Here is an 11,360-nt window from a genome sequence, read left to right on the forward strand (position 1 = left end):
TAATCAGCTATACGTTGAAATTTCGAACAAAAGACGCAACACTGATTTAAAATTGTAACGTCTCAGCTTAATCTCATCATTGTACGTAAGACCATTAAGAAGGAAGGCCGTGCCTTCCGAAATATTAATAACACCACGAAGAAGTTGAGTACACCACGAAGAGGAGTGGTTCCACGGAAGCGCTAAGTTCCAATTTTTTAACTACATAACTACATTACTCTGATTTCTCTTCCTCTTGAGGTCATGGCTCGATGTTTGGAACTAAATTCACATTTTCAAGGAAGGAAAATCTTCGATCTATGCTCAAGCGAAGATTTGGAGCGATTGGAGTGGAAGCAAAGGTAATTTTTGCTACTTTTTCTTCGGGCAGCGTAGGACAACCGAGTTTTTCCTTGTCTTCATAGTAGGTGAAAAACCAAAACATTAAACTTCCTAAAATGGCATTTATAGGGCAGGAAACAGTAAGAAAACAACACAGACACAACTCTTTATGAGGTAAGTATACTTAATAGCTGTTTATGTACATTTCATCTATCTTACAATAAATTTAATTTTTATCGATCCTACGATAAATTCCCATACAAATCTTTATAATTTGGCTTCCAGTAGGCTGTTGTGAGTCTGGGTTCCCTCTGGTGGAATTAATAGCGTGTATTATTCGTAGCGCCACGACAAGCTATACGGTATGGTGTGCACCATAGTCTCTCCAACAGAGCTTCGTTGGAGAGACTATATGTGGACTTAGCCTTATTAATTGCATGCAGCGACCTAGTGAATCGACCACACTTTAAAATCATGTACTCTGTTTTCCCAGGAAGTGGTATGAGACGGTTACGGCAGCACCAGCTGTAAAAATTCTCATCTACGTTTTAGGAATTTATCAGACAAGACTGTGTACAGGACTCTGTAAGTCGCTTTCGACGCGGAGCAGCGGGTTCGCAAGCATCAAAGACAGCTCTTCTATTGAAACATTATTTTCTGTGATACCACCTTTGATCATATCTGCAATAAATGGATATAACTCAGATGAAGTTCAACAAAGAGCTATAAGGCCGTTCGGGAGGAAATTTAGCCCACGAAAAATATGCGTTCTATGGGATTTTGTTTTCTGCAGTTACTCGCAATATAACAACAAGGAACAGGTAAGCCTGCTGTAATGTTGTGGTCCCATAAATTGAAAAAGTACTGGATGGAGGAAGTCATTTATAATATGATGTACCAAGTAGTAGAAAAACAATAGAACTGATTCGTTTTATTATTATGCAGCATGGATAATGTTTTTGGCACCCTTTAAGTCATTTGGAATGAAAATCTACTCCATTTATCAGTGAGAGTGAAGAGGTTCTTGCAAAACCTGGTTGGAACATGCACGTCGTGAACCTGCTCAAAGGCTGATAGAGACGTGACCGTGAGCAATTTGATTTGAACGGCGACATCATCAGTATCTGAAAGTCTTCTAAGGTGGAACCCTTGGCTAGCTCCTGATCAGATGTGAGGAGTGTTCTATTTTTTTTATCCAATTGTGGACCTTACTATCGAAAAAGATAATATAAAATTGTGTAAATCACGAAAAATTGAATAATACCATCTGCAGTCGTTGAACTCGAGACCACTGATTCTCCGGCATTACTGGCACAGCTGCTTGGCAACAATTTACTTGTTTTTGGAGGCGACTCTAGAGATAAAAAGGAGGTAGAAATTAAAATTATCAAGAAGCACTTTTAAGAATTGGTCTTATTTTTTGTTTCTTATTTGCGGGAAACACCGGTTTCCAAATTTTGAAGCTGGAAAGGATGCCCGACTTTGTTTGTATACACCAGGTCAACGGTGTAACGAGCTTTAACATGGGTTCTCGCTCCTGTTTGTGCTTTTACCAACTGGTCGGCAACATCTGACATATATAGATGAGAAGTGTACTTTTTCCAGTTGACATTTATATCATTTCAATCACCTGTTGATACGAATTCTCCTTCTCGCTTTAAAACACTGGACGATGAAGTTGCCTGAGAACCTAAAAAAAAACCCGGAACCACACCATCGGTTATTTCGAAAACATTAGTTTCATATCAGGCATGATGTAGACATAACTTGATAGACACAATGACGTAACTTGACGTCATTATGACGTAATATTTTTTAATTTATTGGCAGAATCCAAAATTCCCTCACAGTAGCCATAAAGGAAAGCATTAAATCGCAAGGTGCCTACGAAAAAATGTTGGCTAACGCACATTATATTTTTTCAATTAGAAAAACAATAGAAATTCAAATCATTATCACTTTTATCATTATGAAGCATGGATATAGTTTTTGGCACCCTTAAGTCATTTGGAATGGAAAGCTGCTCCATTTATCAGTCGGAGTGAAGAGGCTCTTGCAAAAATGGTCGGAACACGCACATCGTGAACCTACTCAGCTCGCCGGCTGATAGGGACGTGACCGTGAAGAATTTGATTTTAATGGCGACATCAGCACTCTAGCTCCTGATCAGATGTGAGGAATATTATATTTTTTATCCAATTGTGGACCTTACTATCGAAAAAGATAAATATAAAATTGTGTAAATCACGAAAAAATTGAATAATACCATCTGCAGTCGTTGAACTCGAGACCACTGATTGTTCGGCATTGCTGGCACAGCTGCTTGGCAACAATTTACTTGTTTTTGAAGGCGACTCTAGGGATAAAAAGGAGGTAGAAATTAAAATCATCAAGAAGTATTTCTTAGAATTCGTCTTATTTGTGGTATCATATTTGGAGAAGAAACCGGCTTCCAAATTTGAAGCTTATAGAAAGGACGCGGACTTTGTTTTTATGACACCGGGTCAATAGTATAACGAGCTTTAACCTGGGTTATCCCTCCTGTTTGTGCTGGTTGGCAACATGTGACATATATAGATGAGAAGCGTACTTTTTCCAGTTGATATTTATATAAGTTCAATCACCTGTTGATAGGAATTCTCCTTTTCTCTTTAAATCACTGGACGATGAAGTTGCCGGAGAACCTATAAAAAAAATCCGGAACCACACCATCGGTTATTTCGAAAGCAGTAATTTTCATATCAGACATGATGTAAACATAATTTGATAAACACAATGACAGTAGTTTGACGCCATTATGACGGGATATTTTTGGATATATTGGCAGAATCAAAATTTCACTCAAAGTAGCCATGAAAAAACATGCTTAAATAGTGAGGTGCCTCAAAAAAAAAAAAAATGGTTAATTGGTTCTCGTCGCCGTCCATTATCTAGAATAGGCCATTTTGAACTAATTAAATGTATCCTTTTTTACTTAAAAAGCGTATTAATCGAGTTAAACGTGAGAGAAAATTTTATCTGTGTAAAAATGGGATGCTTGGGAAGCAATTGGCAATTAATGAAATTCCGAGAGAAATGAACACTGCTGAATATTGAAACCAGCATCTGTCATTGGGTCATTTAAAATTCATGTTTTTTTCTCAAATTAGTCACTAAAAAGCCTGGATTAAATGAACAGTTATAATATGTTTGATAAAATAATGCTAAATTAAGTGTAATATAACGACTCAATAAGTAAAGGTTGAAATAAACCTTTTTTTTATAGAAAAAATGCAAATTTTGAAAAACCATGGCAGTCTAAAGTCGGTTGCTATGGTAACGTCAATGTTGAGGTACACGTTACGACGACTTGAAAATGTTCCCACTTAAATTTTAGGAGAAGTCGCTAAGTTTGACGATCATAGCTTGAACGGTTTTGATGTTATCCAACTTTTTAGGGAGGGGTACCTCAAAAGCTCTCCGGTCTGAGTAGGGTTAGAGGAGTTTACCAGGACCTGTGATCAGCTACCGACATTCTGACCTGTGTGAGGGCACTCTGACGTGAATGTTGGTGACAGTTATTAGGCGTAATCATCAAATGACGTTATACAAAAGCCGAACAATACCCACACCACAAAACATTAATAGAGAGGAGAAGTCGTTACGTCACGTTGCCATAGTAGCAACATTTTTGGTTTACAACAAACTGCAAAAATCACTTAAAAATCTATTCGCACTTCACCAATCTTATTCAATTTCATTTAATTTGGCAAATTTTGGCGAAAATTTTCTTTGGGACCGTAGCCATCGTTATCTAAGTTTAGAAAAAGAAAGCGACAATTTTTGTGTCGTGTTCACCGACTCCATAAAGCGAGCTCGTGAAATTAGGAAGTTTCATGATCATGTCGTAGTGGTGCAACGACGGCAAAGAAATGTACAAAATAACTTGGTGCTCGTGCAAAGCTGTTGCTTGCTAATATAAACATATTATTTTTTGCCGTTCTCCTTGCCGTCGCCGTCGTCGTTGGTTTTGTTGTCATCAAGAAATAGTGCTACAATGGTAACGTGACGTTACACTTCTCCCCTCTATACTTAACCAAGAATGGTTTCCGCAACACCAGTTTTTGGCCTGATTCTTTATTTTGTCAGGTCGGTGTCTTTTAGTAAAATGACATAAAGCAATGCTTGGTTTTATTGGGATTCTAAGAATTACTTTACTTTATCGCCTTGTAGTACCTTAGTAATTTCACCTTGATCTTACTTCATTCGCACTGACGAAGACTCGAGTGCTCGAAACAACAGATTTTTTATCCAAGCATTTGATTTTTCATGACCAACCAATTAAATTTTCTGACAATTTTAAAAGAATATCAATTCAGTAACCAATTATTTTTTGCCACGTGACTTATTCACGTGACAACACCTAGCGTTTATTGGCTGATGAAGAAGACTAAGCGATACAACAACAACAACACCAAAAGCTTTATTTGCATGACTATAAAGGAATTACAGTATTGCAAAAACTATTAGTCTAAATTTAAGTACTAATTCAACTAATTGGTACGTGCAAAACATTACAAAACGTTACAGTTCTCATTCATTCATTCATTAATATTAATTTGGTTCTTAATTCAAAGCATTGCGAGATAAATGAAACTAATTGACAGTTAATTAAATAATCAGAAGAATTCATAAGAAGAGATATTAAAGTATCGTGTGAAAGTGATTTGAAGTCGGGTATTTTAGTTTCTAGTTTGGAGAAAAATATGTCTCTGATCTGAGAATAAGCCTTACAATCTAGTAAGAAATGATTTTCATCTTCCATTTTGTTACTTGTACAAAAGTGACATATCCTTTCATTGCGAGGAATGTTTTCGTATCTACCTGTTTCAATTCTAAGTTAATGACTACTTATTCTAAATCTAACTAATGCTTTTCCCGAAGGGTTTTTTCTTGTCAAATTTACAAGACTTAAATCTCAGACTTTGAGGTTAAAATTTATTTTTTCAACTAATAATTCTTCTTTACAGTCACCATGCAGATCAAGCCAATAAACGAAAAGATGCAGGTTGTATCAGCGTGATTGCAATTAAAATTCTAAATTTCTATAAATAACTTCAATTTTTTACAATAACTGAATTATATTCGCACGCTGTTGGCTATTTTTTTTTATCAATAAGAGGACAGACACATAAAATTTTAATTTATGCAAGACGCGCTCATTTGCTGAACATTGAAATGCCAAACTTCGGCATTCGGATTCGGTCTACGGCTCGTGAATCCACAACACTTTGACAATGTTATGACGTCATTTTGTCATCAAGAAGAGGACAGACAATAAAAAACTGGTGTCAATTTTTAATAAAGTAAAATGATTTTAGCGTCTGGCTATCCACAATACGTGCAGAGATTCCCATGAACCAGTCAGTCAGTTTTGCATGAGCGAAGTACGGGAAAACCAAGGGAAGTAAGTCAATAACGAGTTCGTTCTCTCTCGAAAAAATGACTTAAGATTTTCCAGCCAATCAAAGGGCGCAGAAATGCTAAACCAAACTACAAAATAAGTCTGACGGATTTGTTACTACCCTTACCTCTAGTGTTATTAGTCACAGGAACCAAGGCCTCTCTGGGGGGTACCGCTGGTGTACTCTGCTTTAGAAGACGGGTCTGTAAACGTTGACCTGAATTTTGAGACACGAAACATTCTCCCTATTTTACACATTCAAGATAAAAAAATTTTGTTCAAATGAGGCCTTAAATTGCTGTTTTAAAAAAATAAAATTTTAATCCAAGCTCATTAGGGACGATGCCGTTGATCGGCGAAAGCTTGGATTCCAATTCTATTTTTTAATCTGCAGTGTAAGGCCTCATTTGAACAGTATTTCTCTTAATCACACTACTGTCGAAGGACAACATGACCATATTATTCTAGTTATATCATTTTATATTGTATGGTACTTGCATATACCAATTGCAACTTATAAAGTAGCATGTTTTTAATTAAATTTACCGCATCTAAGACGTTTTTGCAAGTTTGGCTATTCGTGTTGATTTGTTGTTAAAGAAAATTCAACTTAATTTCGAGAAAATGTGCTTTTGTGGTTTGAAGAACCTTAGGCTAGTTCTTTATGATAGTGAGGCGATTTCACTGTCATTTCCAAAATGCCGAGAAATCGGGTCATTTTGCATGTGTCTGCACGTAAGGTTCCATTCGTAACAGCAGAGGAAAGACGGAATAGCAGCAGACTTTCAGACGGAAAGAATTCAGATTTGTATTAGCAATCAACAAGGAATGCAATATAGGGGCCTGGAGTCACATCAGCTGGGAAAGAGAATTTAAATGTATTGTGCGAAACGAAATACTTTCAGTATGATTTCTTTGTTACTAACCAAATAAGCTAAACAGGGACAAGATCTATGATTTCAAGCCTCACCTCCATAATGACGCCACTCTTGGAATACAATGGGATCTTTAAGCATGTGAGCAGTCAATGAAGCCGCCATTACACTGGCAAATTGTCTCCAAGATTCCGCTGGAGGACTGCTACTGTGCGCGTATTCAGAGATACCCTTTATAATAATCCACTCAATGTTTAGATCGTATGCAGCTGCGTAAAGCCCTAAAAATACAGCAAGTGCCATAAAAAGAAGATCACGGTAGGCTCTTCAGAAAGGGCATCCTTTACGAAACGTTTTTGTAAAACCTGAGGTCAAGAAACAAATGCTGATTAATTAGCTATTACCTTCTCCTTCCATTTCTATTGCAACAGCATTTGGGAACCGTTTTCTGAGTTGGGAGCATCGCCTCTTGCTTTGCACTTCCTCAGGCCCACTCAGAAATACCCCATCGCGGTCCACCTTCACGTCTAATTCACCTGGATCTTGTAGAGGTGCTTCCCAGCCTTCATCAAGACTTTTTATAAGGTCCGCAAGATGCTTTTTTGGGGGCACACTGTGTCCAAGCTCCTCAATATCACCATTCTCTTGGATTTTTGCAGCTGCGTATGTTGTTAGATGTGCTGAAACTACCACATCTCCTAGTTTGGCTTTTAGGTGGTTCAAACTTGCACAGTACCCCACGCTGATAACAGCTTTAGGCCTTAAGGCACCGACGACATTTTTAACAACAACAGTGGAGCCTCCAGGACCGGCAGAGCCCGCATTGCATTTTATCAAGGCAATTTTTAGTTTCGTGGCTTCATCTTCACCAATATACCCAAAGTACACATATCCTATTCTTTTGTGATAACTCTTGGTAAATCCACGATTCAGGAATGAAAGGCTACTTAAAAACTCGCATTCTTTCACTGTCAGCAGCAGAAAGTCTATCGGGAGCTCTATATTCTCCCAACTTATGCTCTTGCCCTTTAGGTCCTTTGTCTTGAGCAGGGCCATGTTGGCTTCCGGTGGATCTTGCGCGCAAGCCATTTTTGACGACTCGATTTACATGTACCTGTCAACAAATTTATCCAGACAACATAAACTTTATTTATTAAACGTTATTTTGCTCTTAGATGTATAAAGTCGAAACAACTTTTAAGATTTACAGTGAAACCCGGTTAATACGGACACCAAGGGGACATGCCATAGTGTCCATATTATCCGAGTGTCCGTATTAAGCTGGCTCTCAGAGAAAACGTCAGGAACACAAGTTTTATCGATATAAAGACCAAAGCAGACAGTTTTACGAGAAAACGTTAATTTCTTAACTGTAACAGTTACAAGTTCATCCTAAAGAAACCTCACGATCATTTATCATAGTCTTAGAGTAAAATCTTTTAAGCTATATTGTAGTATTGTTATTGAAACGGGCACGACAGTGAATTCATTTGAAAAAGTCTGTGACTTTACTTTAAGAGCAATGACTGCAACAAAAAGCCAAGGAAGTGAAACTTGTGTAACAGGAGGAAGAAAACTTTATTGAAGGACTATACGTAGTGTAAGAGTCAAACGCCGGAAGAAAGACAGACTGTTCAAAATCAAATATGCCACGCTACTTTGTTACTGATTTTTTTAGTACTGTAATAAAATTTTATTCACCCTTAAAAATCTGTCATTATTTGAACAGCTGTGAACAGGGTACAATGTCTACAATTATCACATAATTGTGGCAATGAAAATAGACAGTGTGCAGATAACCAGTGTCCGTAAAGCGGGGTTGACAATATGTGAGAGTTTGTGACTCGGGACACAGAAAAGTGTCCGTTGTCCGTATTAACCGGTGTCCTTATAAAGCGGGTTAATTTTAGAGAAAATATATGAGCTTTTTGTCGGGACAAACGAAACTGTCCGTATAAAGCGGGTGTCCTTAGAGCGGGGTTCCACTGTAGAGTCAAACATATTGCCGACTAAAACGTCGGTACTGCGCCCTCTTCATTCGGAATATTTAAACATGTGATCGATCCAGTCTGACAATCGGCGAACGTCACGAGTCACAAGCAATGAATGTGAAGTGGATGGAAGTGAATTTTAGTATCAGTTAATTACCTCAAAAGATGCCAGATCAAATGATATACCTTCAGTCCCAGTTTAAGCAATCCTAAATAGGAGTGTTGTTCCTGTGTGATGTGAAGAATCGCGTGACAACAAATTTTGTTATGCAACTCGTTAGAGTAAAGATAGTTTTAGAGTCCTTCTCTTGACTTGGATAAGAGACCAGAAATACATCTACGACCATCCACAGCTAAATGAAAATGACTTACTCTTTGCTTTCTTAACCTTTCTCATAAAAATATCGATGAATTGAAATAACTAATAGGGAAATTTCCCTTGTCAGGCGAATGAATGGTTAAGTATTTCCGGCACTCAGAAATTATTGTGAAATCACGTACTCTTACTAGTTAACATGTTGTCATGGGAACAGTTCGGCTAATGAAATTTGAACTGCCTGTCGGAACGGAGATCACACTTTTGGACTTGATTACTGTTGTGAACACAGAAACTACGGTACGCATATCGACCACAGCGGACTTCCACAAGTAGTAGATCATCTTTAAATTAATGATACCAAGAGAGTGAGCTCCTTCTCTCTTAGTATTGCATGGTATTATGAGCTCAATTCTGATGTGCCCAGATCCTTGGCGAAAATATTCATTGTGTTTATAATATATAGATTTAGCCAAGACTTAAAAGACGACATTTTGCGACGCCACAGGTAGTTTTCCCGCGAAATAAAGAAACTACCGGTGGCGTCGAAAAATGTCGTCTGTTTTCTCAGGCTAAGACTAAAAGCGAAGCTTCCATTTACACGCTTTTAATTACTGAAAACCAAAAAATTACAACGAATAACCTTCAACCTGTGTAAATCTAGAAATTTATACTTAAGTGATTTTAAAACAAAAAGAGAAAATCATAACTAATCAAATTTGATCACAGCAATGGTCTTCTCTGCCCCCCTCCCCGTCCCCACTACACCCCTTTGAGAAGCTAATAGCCCATGAAATTAAATGTTTTATAGCGAAGGGAAAGGCGACAACATTAAAGAGAGTTTACAATAAAGGATTATTTGGAGGGTGGTCTAAGGATGATCGACATAAATACGTTCATAAAGCTTCCTGGATCAAGAAATACCTTGATCCGAAAAATAAAGGGAAATGGTTTTTTTTTATGACAGTCTAAAGATGCATGGTGGAAAACTAATTTTCTCTTGCAATCTACACAAAGACGACATTTCCTTGTTACGAATAAGTAACCCCTTTGTTTGCGAGGTCCTATAGGTTATGGTATATGCAAAATTTCTTATTTAGTAGATGAGGGTGGGAACCTCGTCGGATACTGATGAAATGAAATAGAATTTTCAGGATTCAAATGGGCTGAAATTTGGAAATTTGGGGTCTCGTTTCAGCTGTAAAAGCGTTTATAAGTGAGCTACAAAATGAGTCATGTGTCACAAGCAATGAATGTGAAGTAGGTTGAAGTGAAAATAGTATCAGTTAATTGCCTCAAAAGATGCCAGATCAAATGATATACCTTCAGTCCCAGTTTAAGCAGTCCTGAATAGGAGTGTTGTTCCTTTGTGAAGTGAAGATCGCGTGACAACAATTTTTTTTTATTTCTTGGCAACTCGTTAGAGTAAAGATCGTTTCAGGGTCCTTCACTTTGTCTACAAACAAAATATGGAGAAGAGACCAGAAATACATCTACGACCATCCACAGCTAAATGAAAATGACTTACTCCTTGCTTTTCTAAGCCTTTCTCATTAAAATGATGAATTGAAAGAACTCCCAGGGAAATTTCCCTTGTCTCCGGGCGAATGGTTTCATACTTCCGGGATTCAGAAATTATTGTGAAATCCCGTACTCTTAATTAATTTGTTGTCATGGAAACAGTTCGGCTGATGAAATTTGAACCGCCTGTCTGAACTGAGATTTAACTTCTAGCCCTGGCTGTTCAAAACGTGGATAGCGCTTTCCACTGGATAAATCACTATCAAGTGGATAACGCAATTAGTTTTTCTATTAGTTATCCGCTGGATAGAGATTTATCCGGTGGATAGCGCTATCCATCTTTTGAACAACCGCGGCCAGGTCTTGATCTCTGTTGTGAACACAGAAATATTCGTTTGTAACAATACCGCATTTACTCGATTAAACGTCCCCTTCGAGTAAGCGTCGCATCCAATCAAATCGTTTTTTGGAGGATTATAAAAAAAACTTTATTTGATCAAAACAGCGAGCCATTACGACTTTAAACACCTTTCCGTTTTACATATACAGGCTTTTTCAAATGATATGTCGCCATGGGATAAATGTCGCATTGGAAACTGCTTACGCGTTTAGTAAACTAAAGCTACACAGCAAAGGCAACATCGCGATTGGCTAGTAAATAATTGACATGCTCACTTTTATCGCTTATTCTATTAAAGATTTCTTCCGATAATTTCCAGAATCCATTAGGCGAATCAGGTGTAGATACCTGTGAACTACTGTGAGGCCATGTTTTCTACAGAGCGACTTAAGATTTTCAAGTGCTCTTGAATCAACTGCCTACTTGAAGGCTAACTTAGCTTCTAGTATGAAGCCAACAACTGTAATCAGATCAGTGAAATAGACAACACGAG

At 37.6% G+C, this 11,360-nt stretch overlaps 1 protein-coding gene across 2 annotated transcripts; it reads right to left on the minus strand.

The window, feature by feature from the left end:
* Positions 1-487: 487 nt before the first annotated feature.
* LOC140927100 (uncharacterized) lies at positions 488-9,073 on the minus strand. 2 transcript variants are annotated; one of them, XM_073376757.1, is made up of 9 exons: positions 8,788-9,073; positions 7,044-7,753; positions 6,735-6,920; positions 5,892-5,981; positions 2,946-3,005; positions 2,588-2,677; positions 1,952-2,011; positions 1,586-1,675; positions 488-1,002 (listed from the first exon to the last, which is right to left on the minus strand). In XM_073376757.1, the coding sequence occupies exons 2-9, from the start codon at positions 7,726-7,728 to the stop codon at positions 881-883; spliced, it is 1,383 nt and encodes a 460-aa protein (XP_073232858.1). In that variant the 5' UTR covers positions 7,729-7,753; positions 8,788-9,073; the 3' UTR covers positions 488-880. The 2 variants fall into 2 exon arrangements, with proteins under 2 accessions (XP_073232858.1, XP_073232859.1); XM_073376758.1 differs by lacking the exon at positions 1,952-2,011.
* Between the last annotated feature and the right edge of the window lie 2,287 nt (positions 9,074-11,360).

This window comes from Porites lutea, chromosome 2 (assembly GCF_958299795.1).
Source record: "Porites lutea chromosome 2, jaPorLute2.1, whole genome shotgun sequence".
Lineage (NCBI taxonomy): Eukaryota > Metazoa > Cnidaria > Anthozoa > Scleractinia > Poritidae > Porites > Porites lutea.